This window comes from Gavia stellata, chromosome 18 (assembly GCF_030936135.1).
Source record: "Gavia stellata isolate bGavSte3 chromosome 18, bGavSte3.hap2, whole genome shotgun sequence".
Classification (NCBI taxonomy): Eukaryota; Metazoa; Chordata; class Aves; order Gaviiformes; family Gaviidae; genus Gavia; species Gavia stellata.
In genome coordinates, this window is record NC_082611.1 from 12,499,236 (window position 1) to 12,519,127 (window position 19,892).

Below are 19,892 nucleotides of genomic sequence, written 5' to 3' on the forward strand. Positions count from 1 at the left end.
GGAGTTTTGTGTCCTTTCCTTTTCCTCCTGCCAGTGCTCAGACGCGCCGCGCCCAGGTGCGGGGACGCGCTGGCTCCGCTCGCAGCCCGGGCGCGGGAGGCCCCGCTCGGCGGGGAGCGGACGAGGCGCTGCCGGTATGTCTGGGGGAGCGGGGGGAGGCGGCTCCCCCCGACCAGCTGGGCTCCGGGCAGGGCCTGGCCCGGGCCCAGGGCTGGGGGCGGCGGACTGTCCTCCCGAGGCAGCCTCCCGCGGGCACTCGTGAGAGGGTGAGGAGGAAGGCGAGGCTGGGGATGGGGCGGGACAAGCCCTGCGGGACGGTGGCTTCACCCGGGCGGAGAGCAGGGCAGGCAGGCACCCGCTGCCGAGCGGTAAGGGCCGCGGGGCCGCTGCGGGCGACGCTGGGCGCGCCGGGCTCTGTCGCGCCGCCCGGAGCCTGGCTGCTGCCGGACGGACCCCGCCGGGACCCGCTCCCGCGGCGGGCAGGACGGGGGGAGGCTTTGCTCCACTGCCGGGGCCGCTTTCGGGGGTCCCAGTTGCCGGCCGCCGCCCGGGGCCTGAGCGCTGCCCTTCCCGGCGCCGCTCCCAGCCCTCCCGCGGCGCCCAGGCAGGGCCGGACCCCCCCGGCCCGGCTGCGGGGCGGGGGAGCTGCCTCGTCTCGGCGGGCTGGTCCCGCCGCGCAGGAGCCCCCGGGGCGCAGGGGGGAAGCGCGGGCTTCGCGGGCGCCAGCGGTGCCCCGAGCGGCGCGGGCGCCGTCCCGGCAGCGGCGGGACGGTCAGGACACGGCCCGGGAGAGGCCGCGGGCGGCGGCTCCTGCCCGCTCGGCTGCGGGCGCGGGGCCGGCGCCGAAGCCGTGAGCTGTAAGAGAAGCGAAACCCAACTGTTGCAGGCGGCAGCCGGGCTCGGGCGGGAAGTGTCCCTTTCCTCAGGGAACGGGCTCGAGAGCGGCGCAGCAGCAGTCTGTTTCGAAGGGGCCCGGCAGCGCCCCAGGGAGGGGTTTACCGGCCTCAGCAGGACCCCAGTTGAAGCCACTCGCAGGATTATTCCGAGATTGTTGAGTGCTTGGTAAAAGTAACACACGAAACGTCTGTAACCGCTCCTGCTGGGGAGAACACGCTGTGTGGTACCGTTTCTATTCTACCAGTATAAAATTCAGTGTGACCTGAATGGCATTGGTTGCCTTAGCAAAATAATGTTTCAAAGTCTTTATTGGAATTATTACTGAATTTTATTCTCTCACGAAGGCCTGAGAAATTTACACAACTTTAATATTTCTAAGCAGGTTGGTAAACTAGGAAGTTACTGTCCAGAGAACCAAGATGGTGGCCCCAAGTAAGTGCAGTGTTACGGCTTGCTGCTGTGTGCTGTACAAATCCCGAGTGCTCTGATAAACCTGTATATCCCGCCTGATTGTTTTTAGCCTTCAACCTGTGTTTCATTCCAGGTGCTGCTGATTAGTAGCTGTCTTAAACTCTGCTGTGCAGGGAGCCCCTATGTTACCTGTGGTGTTGGAGAGCAACTTGGGATTTCTAGTGAAGAGGACTGAGTAGGACTTGTTTAATTTAAGGGATTAAATCGTGTCAAATCTTAGCAAGAGATAAAGAGTAAGGGAGGGGCAACAACGTATTTGCTTGGCCAAGCTGGGTTAGGAAAGCTGTGTTTGTAAGCAAGTCTTTTCCTTTTTTTTTTTTAATACCCAGCAGAGAGGTGGGTTATTACCTTGTCTTTCTCTTGTCCCCAGGCTAATCTTCAAGTAGTGCTCAGGATTGCAAGACACATGTTTGCACTGGCTGTATGAAGTAATAGTTCAAATATCTTTTCAAAGTTTACATTTAAAGCAGAAGGGACATTAGCAAAATTAAGTTGAAAAGCTGAAGGTGTGGTTACCTCCACAATACTCAGTATTTTGAAGAGATTGTTTTGTAATCCTGATGTCTTCTTGTTCTTTATTAGGAATTTCTGTTTTTATAGATAACTTAAAGGGACTGGTACTTGGTTTTAATTTTATACCATTCACTGTAGGACTCGGTAAACATTATCTGTGCTTCAGATTTGAAGCTTTAACTTTTAAAAAAGAAAAGGAAGGCACAGGTGGTTGTCATGCCAGGGATGCTGCCAAGCTCTGCAAAGACCTGAGACCTGTTTGCATCTGTCTTCAGGAAGGGGGGGGGAAGTGAAAAAGCATAGCAGTCAATTTTAAATTGAACCAGCTGTCCAAAACTAGTCAGTGGTAAGAAATGAAAAATGCAACATCATTTAAAAATAAGTATTGTATTTTAAATATCAAGACTAGATGTGTTCATGCTGGAAGTTATGATCACGACCATTTTGAAATCTATGAAAGGGTGGGGCTTTCTTAGAACTTGCTCTTCAGTAAAGCAGAGGTGAGGACGGTCTTCGGTCGCGCAGTGTTTGCGTAGCAGAAGTAGCTGTGACTGGGGGTAGCTGATCAGCATTCAGCTCTGTAGTTTAGTCACAAGGGGAAACTTTTCTTTTTCTGAAGAAAACGGGAGTTCAGTGGTTTTTAAAAATACAGCTATGGAATATTTGGTACTACAAATATCGTCACAAAAAATTACTGATTTTAGTCATCTTTGACTGCTGTCTTGCTCCCTCTTCAGTCTGCTAAAGCTGCAATGAGTATGAGGATGGTGTGAAAGAGCAATGCCTGTCCTCAAGGAAGTGATGGGTTACCACAGTTCCTGTTCCTGCACACACATTGCGACTGTAGCCACATCTGTCCTTCTGTACCAGCTGCTGTGTTTGTCCTAGCTACGTGGCTATTGTAAAACCCACTCTGGACTGAGTACACAATTCTCTAATAAACTTTTCTGCATTTCTGCTTAGTCTACTGGGAAGACCGTGGGACTACTGAAATGTATAAACATCAGTAGTGTTTGCGGATGTATTACTATGCCTCCAGTGCAGCAGATTAATCCTGCGTAACCTGGAAGCGTGAACAAACTTGTGACAGGTTCTTTATAGAAATGTTTGTAGACTTCACTGAAATCCTGATGAAAGCTCTGTCGTGTAAGGAAAGCAATCAGCCATATTCCAGATACTTTTCTGCATTCCAGGAAAGCGAAGAGGCTTGTGTCTTTGTTGGGAAGCTTGTGCACTGGGTCATAGCTGTACTTTGTGTGGATGGAGTACTAATCAGGTACTTAAGCCTGAAATTCTTTCTCTTTGCGTGTTGTCTTTTGTACCTGCAAAGTTCTCTGTAGGCATCTTTCAGGTGTTGAAAGGGCTTTTTTACTTGAGAGACATGGTCAGAAAAAGTGTAAAATCAAGAGATGCTACTTGAGGCCTATTTTAAAACTTAGAAGAATGACCACAGAAACTGGTACAGGAATTGGCTTGGTGAAGAGCAGTCACGGATTACAAATGAACTTGTTTATGTTGCTTAGAAATAACACTTACTTTCTTTGAGGTTTGCAGTCTGGAGATGTGTGTCCACAGAGCCTTATCCTTGTAACTGAAGGTTTAAGGGAGAGATTTTTGGATGGCGAGGGAAAGGCTGAATAAATAGCTTATCAGAGCAGGAACCAACAACAATTTTAGATTACTTTTTTCTTTTTGGTATGTGGACAGGTGTGTAGGTGGTATATACAATAAGGAAAGCAAGTACTGGCTACTGACTCAGCAGAGGAATTGGCCCGCACAGCTGCAGGGGCACTGGGGGTGACTGGCTGCATAACTGAACTCTGCGCTCGCTCAGCTGGTGCATGGTGGTAGTTGATTATTCGCAGGTACAGTGTGGAAAGGAAAAGACTGGTGATCCTGCAGGACAGCAGTGTTGACATGGACAGATACAGACCTGAGTAGGTGAGGAGGCAACATGGACATTGTAACACTAGCAGAGGTTTACCAGACGGGAGGCAGTGGTTGAGAACTCTAGTTGAGAAGTTACAGTAGTAGAAGTATGTTAGATAAACATTAGGATATATAACTGCTTAAAGGATTATGTAGACACAAGCAAAGTTGGTTATGAGTTAAGGCTAAAACTTACTACAAAGTTTGGAACCATGATAGACTGGAGTTTCTAGAGCATCTCACAAAAAAGCAAGAAAATCAAGCTTATCTTAAAATGGTCTAAAGTTCCTGTGCTGTCAAATAAATGTATTTACTTTATGTCTTGTGAAGTAAGAAAAAAAAAAATGTCGGGTCCACTAATAAAACCCAACTTCCTTTTGATATCAGGATACTGATTCAGAATCTGCATTCCACTAGGTGTACAGCAGTACTTGGGACAGAAGGAGTATTTAATAGCCGTACAGTTCCTATTGGTATTTGGGATGAATTAGTGCTGCTCTGACCTGAACCAAGCTGGCAGCAATGGAGATAGCCCAGCAATTAAGGCAGTTTTCTGGAGAATTGTCCTCAGTGAAGAAGTCATTAAAGCAAATTAAATTGTTTACATCATGACTGGTATCTTTTGCATCAGTTTTGTCATAACTTAGTATTTAGCCTTTAGTGTATGGATATAAATAGAACTGGACCTTTGTAATCTTTTTCTAGTAGAGTAACCTAACTTTTGTTTTCTGGGTTATTATAGAGTAATTTAGGTCAGACAAGGGATCTCCAGAGGTCATTTGGATCAGCGGCCTGCTTAGGACCTACTTAGGTGAGGTTGTTCAAGGCCCTTTGACTTTGTATTCTGTTACAGCTTTCTATTCTGCAGTGTGTTTCCTACTTCTGTTCTTGTTACAGAATTACTTAGAGCCAGCAACAGTCCCGATGGGGAAATTCTGCATTATTATCTGGCTTGTTTACTGTGCCTTTTGTTTGCTTCTAGTAAAAACTGTCCAGTCATTGCTTCTGTTTCCTTCCAACTAATCCGTTCTTTGCCCTTTCGTCTGTTGCCTACAGATTCTGCTGGTGTTCCCAGTGAGTGTTTTCCTGGACTGAAAAGATCAGATACCAGAGTGTATAGACACCAACTTTCAGCTGTGTGTAACAAACGTGCAACAATCCAAGTAAGTCAAACCATTTTCTCTCTACCTGCCGCCCCCCCCCCCCCCCCCCCCCCCCTTTTTCTTAATGCCTGAGACTTTTTTCCCCATGTTTCTCTCCCTGCCTGGTGCAGGCTGTGCTGTACTCTGCACTTCGAAGCCTGCTTAGGTAACGTCTTTCAAATTGAGGTGTGTAGCTTCTTGGAATAAGCTTGGGCAATGGGCATATGTGAAGGACATTATGTCCAGGAGAAGGCAGTTGGGCTGGGAATAGAGCAGCAGGAGTTGAGAGTCTGGCAGGAGTTTGAGACAAGCTGCAAGCTTTCAGTGTTGGATGGCAATGGCAGGGAGACAGTGGCTTGGCTCTTGTGTTCCTGGCAACCATGTGCATCTTCTGGTTTTGTTCTCAGTGGTGTCTGCTCCCTTGCTCAGCTGAAGCCCCTCACGCGCCGTGCTGTTTTGCAGCCTTCCTCCGGCCCCATTTCTCTTGCCAACTCCTCTGCTACTCTCCCAACAGGTGGTGCCCAGCACTGTGTCTTCATCCTGGGTCAAAGCTAGTATGTCCCTGCTTGACATCTGCTGTCTTGCACCCGAATGTGAATGGCTAAATTTACATGTCTTGTTTCTTTTCATCCAACATATATACCATTCAATAGAAGTCCCCGAAAAAATGAGAACTGCTAAGAAATCTAAGAAAATAATACCTTCTTACGCTGTTATAAAAAGTATGCTTTCTTGATGATATTGTCACCTTGTTCATCACTTGGATAGCCAGATATAGGCTTACTTTATTTTCATGTCCTTGCCTTGTGTTGCGTGGCATCTTTGCTAGTGTGGTGTACCTCCAGTAAAAATTCTCTAGAAAGCAATTTGATGTAATGCATTCAGGTAAATTCACATTCAGCAACATTCCTCACAGTGGAAGATAAAAATAAACTATGTACTTCTTTTCTAAGTCATCCTAATAAATGTGTGTAATGGAAGTGTCCCTCCTCTTGCTGAGAGTGTGTATGTATTGATTCTGAGTTTTGGAATGACGCTCTATGAAAGTAAAAACAGATGGTCTGAGATGTTGGGTCTGGTTTCATGACCTGCTTATGTTCCCTTGCACGAATGTTGTCGCCATCTCCCCTTGTACCACTAGCATTTATGCTATTGTGTGGCTGGTGAGACTAAGGAACTGATGTGGCTGAAAACTCACTCTGTAGGGTAGGCAGCTGAAGTGGCAAGTTGGATCTTTCTTTTGGTAGAAATAGTCTTAGATTGATTTAGGTTATTTGCTATTGCACTGTTTTAAGGATATAAATTTACTTTGATAAAACCAGGAAAGTTATAAAACCATACCAAACAATGAAAATGTTCTTAGTTCAAACTTTCATATAGCTAACTATGCTTATCTTTTATAAAAATTTCTTATGACAGACATACACTCTGATTTAAACTAAAAATTATGTTTTCTTTATACTAAAGTTTGTTTCGGAAAGACTTCAAGCAAATGCAGATGTAATTATTTAGTTTCAGGGGCGCCTATTTAAAAGCAAGCGGAGCGGTTTTGGTCTGTATCTGAGTGGCTAAGGAAGATTTCAGATAAGGAAAATTGTTCTGTAAGGTAGTAAGTGTATTTGCTCTTCCATTCCTAGAAGAGCAGTACTTGCTATTGCATTAAAAGCAGGTGCCAGGTTCAGGTTTGGCTGGGCAGGGAGAGAGGGATGACTCTACAGTTCCCTCCATCCTCTCCAGCCTCCCAGGAGCAACGCTTCTGTGCCTAAGTTTCTCCTCGCATGGTGTGTTAGTGTGAGGACTGTGCAGACCATTTTTTCTCCCCTGCTGATAAGGGGCAGAGAGATCATCTAACGACAGTTATCCTTGAGGTGCTGTTGCTGTTACCTGTGTGCTGCTGTGGAATCCGTTTCTACTAGACTCTTGTGCAGGTCAGGAAACCGGCTGGGATTAAAAAAATTGTTGCCTAATGATTCATCTGTAATTGTTGGGTAAGGCATGAATGACTTGACTTACCTTTCCACTTTTCACTTGTTCCCCCTCCTGTTTTTTTTTTTTTTTCCATTTGTTCTTGGGCAAAAGATGTTTCTCTGCATTCTTAGAATACACATTTGCATCCTGTCTTCAGAAAAAGGCTGCAGTTTTAAACTACATAATGTTAACATACTGATCTGGGCAATATAAAAAATTCTCATAAGATGGGGGATGCATCCTGTGGTGAGAAAATGGTAATAAATATGTGTTCAGTTTTGGGTGTGGAGCAGACAATTTGTAGTTATGGTGATTATCACTAGGTGAAGATGCATGAAAGGCATGTGAGCCAGACTCTGACCCTGACTGGTCTGCATCATGAATGGAGTGTGAGGAGGGAAGGGGAAGATGACTGCAGCCCTGTAGCTTTGTGCATCTCTGTATTTGGGAGCATGACACAGATAATGGCGCCCTAAGGTTCTTGCAGTAAATCTGCCCCTTGGCAGGAAGGGAATCTTGAATACATTTCCCTTCTTAGAACAGACAATGGCATAAGTTAACATGTGAGTATGTATTATCTGGCAGATGCAGCAGGTATAGGTTATCACAGGGCAACCTATTGTTTTGGGCACGTTAAATAAGACCTGTGTAGCTTCTGGACTGTGATAAACATACATTCTTTCTTATTTTCCCTGTAATGACTGTATTCAACTTGATGAAGAAGGTCAGAGTAAGAGTCTTCCTCATCTACAATAGATTTTACAGTTTGATACTTCCATTAGTATTCTGAAGAAACTGACCAACTTCTTACAAACCCATGTTGTGGGAGGGTGTACTGAGGAATGCTATGCAGCTATTTAAAAAAAAAAAAAGTGTAGGTCATAGCCTGTATTTTAATTAGTTACATAAACAATATTGGACAATTGTCTGATGAGATATATATCCTGCTGAATCCTTCTGCAATGTGTAGCTGCCTCTGAGCATACTTCTAGTTTCAAGTCAAAGTTTTATCTTGGATGATTTTAGTCAGATACAAGCCCTGAAGCCCATGATAGAAGGCTGTAAGAATCTTGGCTTTATAATGAATGCTTGGTTAATAAGTTCTTCAGATTAGTTACCTTAGAATTTCTGATTCACTTAATTCACTTTCTCCAATAACAAGATAAAAGGAAAGTTTAGCCAGGTGTTGTGCCTTTTTTTTTTTTTTTCCCCCAGGTACAGCCTGCAAATTCTTTTGCCGTGTTAAAATTGGCAGTTCTGGGTAGAGAGCAAATCCAGACCCTGCTTCTGGTTTCTGGTTGCTGCATGGAGTTAGAGTTTAGGAATTGAAATGGAGGGGAGCGTTTGAATTAGCTGAAATATGATTTTTCAAAATGCAAAACCTTCCAAAAACTGCTGTGTACTACTGAGTTTGGCTAAGTATTCAACAGTTTCAAAAGGCTTCCATTCCCCAAAATTCATGTGGCTTTAGTGCAGTTGTAAACGTGACATAAAGCTGTGCTGCACTCTCTATTGGAGAGAAGGGTATCCATGCATTGTTCTGTCGGTAGGATTTGTTACTTGTCTTCCTGGTCTCCAGCTAGCATAAGTAACTAATCTGGTTGCGTTTAAATAGAGTGGTTTTTGAATGCTGTGGCTTTTAACAGCCTTTTCCCTCCCTTTATGCCAACTTTGTTCAGTATGTAGAGCAAGAGACCTCTGCAGAAAGGAATGAACTGGAATGGTGCTTTGCCCCATGTTGATGTTGTTCCAGTGTGTGCTTATGAAGGAAATTATTTGGGCTGAGAAAAGTGCTCACAGCTTTAGATACTTGTGATTCTTTCTATTGAGCAAATGAACAAAAAAGAAAAATCTGGAGGCGGGGGCTGCTGCTTTTGCTGCTTTATTAATTCTTCTCTGGAGTGACTCATCTGTGCAAAGTTAGAGTGCAGCTGGGCATAGTGAGTCAATGTCCACCTTACCATTGTGCACCTGGAATACAAGAGTTTTTTCATGAAGAGCAGAAGAATGCTCGGTAGCTGCAAGGACGGGTAGCTGAAGCTGTTGGTCTTTGTCTTGCCATATGCATTTTGAAAGACTTGAAGCAAAAGACTAGTGAGAGTCTGGGAAGAGAAGCTAGTACGGAGTTCTTCTCTATGCTTAGTGGTATTTGGATCTGAAACTTCCAGACGTAAATGGAAACTTCTTGTGTATCAATGTAAAAGGTCCAGTCTTGTGGCTAGTGTGCTTGTTGGTCTTTCAATGTTTGCATATCCTGGTTTGGCATAGCTTTAATGTTGCCTAATGGTTTGCATATATGCTACCTCCAGATAACTTTTTGGTGTATTTGGCTCCCCTGTTAGCAGTCTTATCCTTTGCTTCTTCTTGCACCCAGGTACCTGTCACCGAACAGTCTTCCCTTTTGAATTATTTGGGAGCAGCATTTGAGAGTCTGCTTTAAGACGACAAAACTTGTGGGTTCAGTTTCTGCTTCTGCCATCAGCTTGTTTTTGTGCTTGCTTATTTTTCAATTAGTAAACTGCTGCTGTTTCGTAAGTAGCTGGGTACAGTTTGTTAAGGTGTTAGAAATGCCAGTCTTCCCTATCCTGTATGGATGCTTAAGATTCTGTATCACTTTTTGTATGATCTGGGGTCGGTTTGTAATATTAATCTTTTGTCCTCTTTGTAATTAGGCATTATGCATTAGTTGCTCTTGCCAGACATGTCTGTATAAGTGGTATTTTATATAAGAATGTATCTGTAAAACATATTAGGATTACAGTGACAAGCTGTTCCGTACCTATGTGCAGGGAGAAAAGTGCGAATGGAAACTATGGGAAGTCTATTAGTGCCTTAAGAGATTGCATAAGGAAGTATAACATGCAGTTTACTAACTAATCCAGGCTGTAAGTCTTGCTTAAGCTAAAATAAAATGCTGAAAATCCTTTCTAGAATGTCCGTTTCGCCTTTGTTTTCATTACTATTTAATCCTTGGGTTAATGCTTATTGCCATATCAATTTACTGCAGGTACTATCTTATCTGAAGCTGAATAAGTTTGATACTGAGAAACTCTTTATAATCATGGTTGGTTTGGGTTTTTTGTTTGTTAGGGCGTTTTGCTTGGGGGTTGTGGGGTTTTTTGGTGGTGTGGTTTTTTTTTTTTTTTTTTTTTTTTTTTTTTTAAGTAGAGGAAGCTGGTTTTCAGCTAGTTCTAGACCCAGTCTTGCAATGAGCTCTAGGGGCAGGGAGTTGGTTTGCAAGCAGTTTGTTAAGGATTGTGCCTTACTTTCTTCAGAAGATGTAAAACAAAGAAATTGGTGGGCAGAGAATAGGAAGTGGGTAGGCAAGGAGAAAGAGAGGAAGTCTGCATTGAAATCACAATAATTTCTTTCCACTTTGGGAAGAGGTGATGGTTAGAATTCTTGTACTCTGTAATGAAATAACAGTTGGTGGAGGAAAGCTGCATTAACAAACGCATTGAAACTTTGGTAAGCAGCAAAAATGGCAACCTTAGACATATTTGAACGTTGAGTTGGATGTACTTAATTGTTTGGGGTTTCTGTTTCCTTCAATATAAATATTTTTTTATTTCAAACTGCAGCAGAGATAAATAGTCTTTTTTAGATACTTGAGCTTCACCACAAACCAGGCTCATGTCAGTTAGCAACTACCACATGGCCTATCATACTGTTTGATTTTTTTTTTTTTTTTTTTTTTTCAGGAGAACGGGGGGCAATCTGAAATACTGTTCTTGGAAAAAATGGAGAAACTGCCAGATAGCTTAATATACTAATAAAGATGCCCCATGTCCCTGTTTTTATAAATTTTTAATTTATGAAGGAAGAATTGGTGGTGGGAAAATGTGTAAAAACTGTCCTGTGAAAAGGAAGAGTGAAGGAAGCAACAACAGCAATGAAATAAAGATTAACATTTAATACTATGAGAAATACTATCAGAAACAAATAACACTCAATAAATTTTATGCTTGTAAAGGTGCATTTTAATCTAGTTATCTTCTTGCTTTCTGTCTGAATAGAGCCGAATTAGTTGTCACTTGCCGTCAATAAATAATGTCTTTTGTTACAATTTTCTATTATGTTTTAGTTACAATGTCTGCTCCGAGTGGTGTCCCTGTCCCATCTGCACCACCTTCTTATGAGGAAACAACAGGAATCAATGTGAGCTATCCTCACCCCTATCCTGTCCCAGAACTTGGCCAGAAACCAGATGGGAAGGGAATGAACCCTCCCCCATACATGGGACAGCCTGCACCAGTGAATAACCCTGGTAAGCCTGAAAAACTGTACTGTACCTCATGTTAAGGAGGTGGCAAATGGCTATGTAATAGGTGCTGTGCAGAAGATTAAAGATTGGGGTGCACAGGTGTTCCGCACCTTCCAAAAAAATATTTTTGAAGGGAATAAGGGGAATCAATTCTTGTGAATCCTTTTGTGTGCACTAATAACAACAACTTATTTTGGCTTTCTGCAGTTTTTAATGCATACTTACTCTCAAGACAGCGTGCTTCTGCATTAGGAAACGCCATGGTGATTTCTCTTTGTCATTGTGCATTTCATTGCTCTGAGCCTCAAATACTTCAGAGTAGTAGCTGGTTCTAGCTAAGAGGAAGTTGATCAACTGTCCTTTTTTCCTTATTTACCCATTGAGTAAACAGTGTATTTCTCTGCTCAGTTACAGTTCAGACAGTGTACGTGCAGCAACCAGTAGTATTTTATGACCGCCCAGTTCAGATGTGCTGCCCTTCCTGTAACCAGATGATAGTGACACGTCTCTCGTATGACTCAGGAGCTTTGACTTGGCTGTCATGTGGTGGCCTCTGCCTGCTGGGGTAGGTTGATTCCAATTTGCGCTTTATTTTTCTCTTCTTACGTGACCTTTTATAGCTCTAAGGAGTAATAAAGCCCTCAGCTTTGTGGCTTTCTCATTCTGTCTGGGGCCTGATCCTTTATAGTTTGAATAGCCTACATCTGCATTTAAGTCCTATAGGACCTTAAAGCAGCTTTAGAACACTGGAGTGATGGACTCCATAGCCATGTGTGTTCTTCCTAAAGCTTCATGGCACCAGTTTTACTGATGGCTTTTGCAGGAAATATATTTTACTTTCTTGTGTATGTAACAAGTGGTAAAACAGATTGTTTGGTTGTTTTGTTTTTTTTTTCCTTTGTAGGTGTATAGCTGGCTGCTGCTTAATTCCCTTCTGCATTGATGCCCTAAAGGATGTGGATCACACCTGTCCAAACTGCAATGCTCTTCTTGGTTCTTACAAACGTTTATAGGCAGTATTTAAACATTGATAATTGATTGATGAAGTTGATTAGCACCTCTAGAAGCCCTTTCTGAAGCTTCATGGAGACTTCTGGTTGTTTCTGTGCATCCTGTCACTGGAACCAATCAAAAGTAATGTTTATTGCTAGATTGTTTGAATAAGAAATTGCTTGAGGGGATTCTGACTTAGGTCTGTAAAAAGTATGTGTAATCTTTATCGGCCACTCAGTCCAGCACCAGTTGATAGCAACTAAATGTTTTCCCTTTCTGCTTTATGCAAAACAGGTTGGCGACATTCTTCAGTTAATCTTGCCTCAATTGTGTTGCACACTGGTGTGCTTGCTTACAGTCTCAGCACAGACCAAGAGGAGAATGTCTATGGAGACCTATATAGTCTTATGCTTGGTGTTGATGCTTTTGCAACAGCACTGTTTACAAACTGTCAGGGAGTTGCTTGCCTCTGAGACCGGTGCCCCTCTTTGACAAAAGAAGTGATTTGTTGGCATCTTTTCATGAGCGCTAAAATTCACTTTAAGACTTTCTTAGTTGAAAGAGAACCAAACCTAAAGGCTTCTTCCTTCTTGGAGGCTGCTTTACCAAATGGACAACTCAGGTTATTGTGCATCTCTGGTAATTCAATCTAGTACCTGAATTTCCTTGCCAGTTTTAAGTCTAGTCATATCTCTGCTCTGCAGTAAAGATGTTCATACAGGAATTTTTAATTCAGCGTTTTTTGTTTGGTTGGGTTTTTTACTGCTGATTTATACATCTGTGAAGTGGTCTCGCCATCCCAGTGCAAATGCCCATAGAGCTTGGTTGTAGCATTGGAAAACTTCCTTTTACATGTATGTAAGTCAGCTCATAGATCATAAACAAACCTTAGCCTTATCTTAAGGCTTGAATTCCACCTGCAAAGCACAGATACAGGACCTGTGCTTTTAATTGTTGATCTGTTTGTTAATTACTGTTTCTTCGTTAAGAAGGTAACATGTTTGTTAAGGAGTTTGTCTATGATTAGACTTGTACTCTTGATTTTTCTGAATGAAAGAGAAGTTCTGTTTTCAGAAACTTAAGCTGGATATGCTTATTTAAGACAATGATCACAAAAAATTAGGGAATGAGGCTCTGAAGGTTGAAGTATTTTACCATGTCATAAGCAGCAGACTTAGTCCAAATAACATCTTGATGCATTTGAATGATAACCTGTCTAGAAAAGGCAGGCAGGTGTTTAAACAAGGCTATGATGCTATGTATTAATCTCTGTAAAAGTAAAAAGCTAAAATAAATACAAATAAAGTACTGCATTTACTGTTCTTGCCAAATGTGCTTTCTATAAATATTTGGTGTAAGTTAACTTTTGAAAATTCTTTCAACACTTCATGTTTGAAATCCAGGTGTTTTGTGGATCACAAATATGACCTCTAGGCATTGTGTTAATTAGTTTTTTGTAAATTGCTGCTGCTTGTGGGTCAGTCTGCAAGTAGTTTAAGAGCTTCCTTGTGCATTTGGAATAGGTTTCTGATCATATGTCTCCCTGTACCATAAGAATTTATATCAGTAGCTACTAACTGGCAAGAGAATGATGGAGATAAAAAGCTGGTAGTTTTGTAGCTTTCTGCTTTGATGCAGTACTAGCTCGTGTTTTCTGCCTGCTGCTGCACCTATGTAATGCTTTCGATGTTTGTTAAGGGCCTGGATAATGCCCCGTTGAATTTTCTGTTCTCATGACACAGGCACTGATTCTAACTTACGCAAGTCACATGTGTTGCTGTAAAGCAGTATTTCCACACCCCCCACCCGCACCTGGATTTCACAGAAAATGTAATTCTTGTCAGTTTATCATCAGAGCAAGACAGGAAGAAGCAATGAAGCATGCAGTCTTTCCAAACTTGATGTTTGCTTGTGTGGTGGGGAGGATTTTTAGTTCTTTTGTCAGTCTGGTCTGGATAATCCTGCTGGATATTCATTTGGTGAGTAAGTCTTCAAATTGTTATTCCCTTAGCTCCTCTTTTCTTTACAAAGTGACAGTTGGAAAATCTGAGGTGGTGGCACCAGAACACAGAACAACACTGACCAAAAAAAAATTATGTGGGGTTTTCTTTGTTTTGTTTTATGGACACAGTCCATTGCAGCTCTTGAAATTCCTCTTACGGATTGAGAATAGGACACATAAATGTTGGCAGCTATTCCATCTAACTAAGTATTCTGCAAAACTTTCTGCTGCCCCTTCTGTACTTAAATTTCCTTAAATACAAAGCCTGTGTTTGTTCTCTTGTGTATGGAATTATCTACAGAATGTGCCAAAGTAACTTGCTTTGTTAAACTTATTTTAGACAGACAAATGCAGGATGTAACTTGCTTTGTGTGAAAGTGCTTCGTGTTTGATTACGTTGAAGTTACTGTTTGTTTTTAAAACTGATTATATTTAAAATAAAAACTTTGTCTTTCATAGCTAGTGCTTGTAATTGATAAATTATAACATTTGGAATGTTTCCAAACACTTGAATAGCTGAAATGTTAAAATGAAGTCAAGAAATGTAATCACAGGGTGAAATTTATCAGAGTCTCACTTGGACCAAGTCTCTGATCAATGGCGTTCTCTGGCCTGCACACCAACTGTTTACACACACAGCCACATTTGAAAATGTGTTGTCTTTCTGCAACTCAGGCCCTTTAAATATTTTTTTCAGTTAAAACTCCTTTGGGTGAGACTTTCACTTGCAACACAACTAAACAAACATGTATAGATACGGCTACACTTTTACATACCAGTGACTGGTAGGGAGAAAATAAATACCAAATATTATGTTCAGTTGGAAAGAATCCCTATTAATCATACAAGAATACCCTACTTTTTTAATGTCTGATGCACTTTCTTCTTTTTTTGTTTTCTTTTTCTGGGATGCAGAAAATACAGGAAGACAAGATTAATACCTCAAACAATTTTGTTCTAATGCATTGATTTTTGTTATTTTTATTAAGCAACATTTTGGTTAATTTGTTAGTAAGCAAGTTGAGTTGTGAACAAATAGTTTTTCTTCTCCTGATAGGTACAGAAGTGGCATGCTGACTTTATGTGCTCATGCTATTTCCACAAATAAGCAATGAAGGGGCATAGGCCATCTGAAATCCTCCAGCCTTGCATGACAAATTTGGGTGAAGCCTTCCCATACCCCCACCTTCATTAGCTTTCCAGGATGACACTGCTTTCTGTTACGCTTTGACAGTGTTATTTCTATTAGACTTCTATTTTTAATTGACAGAACTTGCAGTGTTCAAACTTAGTTAATTCTGATGAGGCTTGAGCCAGGAGGAAATAAAATTTGTTTTGTCATGCAAAGAGGATCCAAAATAAAAGCTGTTAAAACAAGTAAAAAGCAGCTGATAGCCTTACAAGGGGGAGTTGTTAAATGAGAGCGGAGTGGTTTCAAAAAGCTGCTATTTATTGTAGTGTTTGTGAAAGCACTTCTGGCAGTCTAACCACACGTTCTTTTTTGAAGAGATGCATTGTGGTTTGTGTACTCAAACCTAGTTAATTATTTGTCATAACTGAGCAGCAAAAGGAGGGTAATGGAGTATATACAGTCATCCTAGGAATAAAAACTAAGAAGTGCAAGTACCGTGACAAAGGTGTGAAGTGGTTGTAGTTCAAGTGAATTGTATTTTATAGCAAATTAGCCTTTGTGTTCCTATTTTCTTTATAAGATTCTGCAGTGCGATCCAAAATAATTAGGATGACTTTTGTAGTAGGATGTGTTTTTGTGAGGTGAATACCCTCATGTATGATGTGCTGGACATGAATCCGGTATAGAAATAAATCCTCCAATGAGTGTCTTACTACTTTTTCGAACCAGGACACCAAAAGGTGCATGGTGAAACGTGCTAATTTCAAAGGAAGTGCTTCTTATTACCACTTATAATTGATTTTTGTTATGAGTATTTCTTTTTAAAGAATCTGAAAATCTAGGGTCTGTTTGAACAGGTGCCTGTGTGGTTGGGAGATGCTAAAAGTAGTTGTGCTCAAGTCTAGAATAAACCAAGAGTGAGTAGGAGGCTTTTGGAAAGTCCTTTCGTGGTTGGATGTTTTGGTTCATGCAACATCCTGGGCTTTTAACAACAACAACAAAGCAGCTTCAGTGAGCTCCAGCGGATTATTGCATTGACGGGGGAAGGACAGGCACTGCTCTAGGATCGAAAGCGATGGTGCGTTTGCATGTGACAACAGCCATTTCACAAAAGGGGGGGGACGCAAACGCAAAGTCCTTTCCATCCCTTGCCCCAGGGAGCCCCTGAAGCACTTTCTCCTGGCATGCTACCCTGAGTGAGGTGGGAGGGAGGGAGGAAGGCAAAGCCTGGCCCGCACCGTCTGTGTCTTGGCAGTTGTACCGAAGTTCCCTGAGGCTCGTGCTTCACAAGGTGCTCTAGTTCTTCACAAAGTAGCGCTGAAGAGTTTTCGCTCTGGGCTGATTAATAAGTAAGGCCATAAGTAAAGGTGACGAGCCTAAACCAACCCTGGACGCGCGGCAGGCCGCGGCAGCGGGGCGAGATCGCTGCTTCCGCAAAGCCGCCCCTGGCCCTTCCGCGCTCCCTCCCGCCGCGGCTGCCGCACCTCCGCCCGCCCGCCCGGCCCCCGCCGCTGCTGGCGGGGCGGCGGCAGGGGGCGCTCCCGCGCGGGAGGGCAGCTGTGGCGCCTCGGCCCGCGGGGGGCCGCCTCAGCCTCGGCGCCGCCTTCCCTCCCCCTCACCACGGCGCTTTCTCGCCTCGGCCGTGCGGCGGGTTTCTCGGCTTCCCCTCTGCGCCCGGGGGCGGCGGCCGGCGCCGGGTGAGGGGCGCGTTTGGGCTCGGTCTGTTGGGGAGGTGGTGTGGTGTGCAGCGACCGCCGCCGCGCGCTGCCACAGCCCTTTGGCCCTTTCCTCGCTTAATTTCCTCCTGCTAAACCGCCTGGAAAATGTACTGTCTCACAGCGCTGCTCGGCTTTGGGGCTTTTTTTTCCAGGCAGATAATGTATTTGCAACACTCTCCCCGAAGCTCTGCCCTGGGAAGCGTTCCGTTCTGTGAGGGTTCCCGCTGCCGCGGCCCGCGCCTCGCCCGCCCGCGCCGGCGGCGGTGGGGCGCGGCGGGTTTCTCTTCAGGCCTCGTTGTAAGGCCCAGAACTAGTCAGGTCTGTCAAGACGCCAAATAGTTGTAAGAACAGGTAGGTGGGAGCGGGCTGCTCGGGCCCCTGCGCCGGTCGGGTTCTGCGGGAGCTGCGGTAGCCCCCGCCGCCATCACGGGAGGGCGACGGGCGTGCAGGTGTTTGCACTTAGAGGTGCAGGTTTGCAGCCATGGCTGAGGGCACGTTCCTCCTGCTTTTGCCCATTAGGGTTAAACGTGAGTTTTATAACTATATTGTTAATTTAAAAGAACTTGTGGTGCCTTTACGGAACAGACTTTACCAGTTTGTTAAAGCTCAGATTTTCCTGGCGATGCTACCATAGAGTTTTCAGGTGTCCATGGACATCTTTACTCTGTTGTGTGCTAGATGGTATTTTTGATGAAATTCATTTTGCAAACTTGAGTACAATAGCCATTAAAATGGATGAATACTTTTCTCAGACTTACCGCCAGTGTCGGTCTCCTGTGCGTCATGAAACTAGTGTGTTTGCAGCACATGTGCGTGATTTTCTTCAGTACTTTAAGATTATCTACGACAGCACCATGGTGGAAATTTCTCTTTGGGAGGTTCTTTGTCTGTTTTGGGGGCGGTGGTTTGATTTTTTTTTTTTCAGAAAAATCTCGTTTTGGGGGAGGTAGAAAAAAATGCTTCAAAGATGTTGAGTTTGTTTTTCAGTCTTGGACTGCATCCTGCACTTACCAACCCACTCAAATGAGTGAAGTTAGTCAAGTACACAGGACACTAATGTTATGCAGTGTTTTATCTTAAAGGTTTGGCTTCGGCATGCATTTAAGAGTCTACTGAGAATCAGGCATTTAATTTCTAACTTTGAAGTTTCAATACAAAGGGCCCAAAGTCTGTGATGTACTGAAAAAAGCTATTTGAAGTATTTTTTACAAAAAAGCCCTGGAATTCTGTTAATTTCTTTGTTCTTTGATGTATGAAATTGTTAAAATTCAAGCAAACTCACATTCTTCAGTGTGCTCATACACCTACAATAAGCTATTTTTCTTCCTTTTTATTAATATAGTTTCTTCCCTATGAAATGGGAAGCTGCAAAGCTAAAACTTGAAATTAAAATGCAAATTTGATTATTTTGGAAAACGTGATTTACAGCTGTAACTGAAAAAGCGGAGCAAGACAATTTGAACAAAATAGAAAATTAGATGCAGTTACCAGGTAACATGAATTCTGCTTTCTTTCTGTAAGCCAGAGCCCAAATCCTCAAGCTTCTCTGTTCCAGCAGTCCTTTCCATATATAACATACCTTGGGATCACTGCCTGAGTCTGAGTGTGAATGTGAGCCTGACCTGTGAGTCCCTCAATATGTTGACATGTAACCCATTCTGTAATTTATGTTTTTATGTAGAAATTCACTGTATCTGTTATTTTGCATGGATCTTCTATGTCAATATTCAGTCTGTGGCTCACAGTGTTATTTATTACTGGCTGTTGATCCTCAGGTATCAGAAGGGGAGAGACTCCGCTACAGCCTGGTTGCGCTGACATCTGAAGCTGGATCTGTCCAGTTCTCAGACACCAGGATCACTGGTGACTTCTGCTGAAAACTTCTGAATAGCTGCTCTGTTCTTACAGACATTTGAATTTCTCTTAACTCCACTTAAGCGTGCGTTGCGTGTCTGCATTTATTTGATCCTTTACATTTAACAAGATCACTTGTGCTTAAAATTATGTGTATACATTTAATGGCCAATGAAATGAAAACTGTTGCTCCCTCTTGAATCTTTTGAGAAAGTTTGTTTGCTAATTCTTAAAGAGAACCCTTCTACGACACACCAGCTATTTTTGCATGAAAATGTTGTTACTCTAGAAATTGTAATTGACATGCTAATATCTGTAGGTAAGTATTTGTCTTAAAGCTATAAAACATGTCTCTTACTAAACACTATGGCACCTTATAAAAAAGCACATTGGAAGAGTCCAGTTTTCTTGGTGTGATGCCTGTTGTGTAATCTCTTAGACGCTTTCTTGCCACATGATAGGACATGCATGCAGTGTTGTTGGTCTGCACATGCACAGCAGTTCTGAGGCATCCCAAAATCTAGTGTGCTGCAGTCTTGTGAACAGGTCTGACGTTTTTGGTAGATCTGGTTAGACCCTGCTTTCTTTCAGGGACTTTGGGCACAGACTGTCTCTCAGCATAGCTCATACAACCTTTCCTGGCCACCCTCTTTCCTAAAGCTCCTTCCTTGTGCGAAAGAAGTTGCCTGAGACCTGTATGAATTATTCTGGGTGAAAATTAAAAATATAACTGAAAGAGAAAATTTGATTTTTTTTTTTTTTTTTTTAAATGAGAAACCTGCCCACAGCGCTCTGAGGAAAGCTTAGCTATTTAGCGTCGAAAAGGTTTCTGAAAGAGTTTCTGGTGTTTGAGTAGGGAATGAAATGACTAATAAAATGGCCTTGTTCCAAGAAAGCGTTTAGATTTGAGCACATGCTTAATTTTTGGGGTGTGCTTATGTTTAAAATTAAGCACCTTTTTATGTACTCTGCTGACTCCGGACATTGGTGCCATACATGAGATTAACAT

General features: G+C 42.9%; 1 protein-coding gene across 1 annotated transcript; it reads left to right on the top strand.

Moving 5' to 3' along the window:
• The first annotated feature begins 4,900 nt into the window (after window positions 1-4,900).
• On the top strand, window positions 4,901-12,289 carry LITAF (lipopolysaccharide induced TNF factor). Its single transcript, XM_009820234.2, has 4 exons — window positions 4,901-4,973; window positions 11,005-11,187; window positions 11,593-11,749; window positions 12,089-12,289. Exons 2-4 carry the CDS (start codon window positions 11,010-11,012, stop codon window positions 12,195-12,197), a joined length of 444 nt encoding a protein of 147 aa, XP_009818536.1. The 5' UTR covers window positions 4,901-4,973; window positions 11,005-11,009; the 3' UTR covers window positions 12,198-12,289.
• The last annotated feature ends 7,603 nt before the right edge of the window (window positions 12,290-19,892 follow it).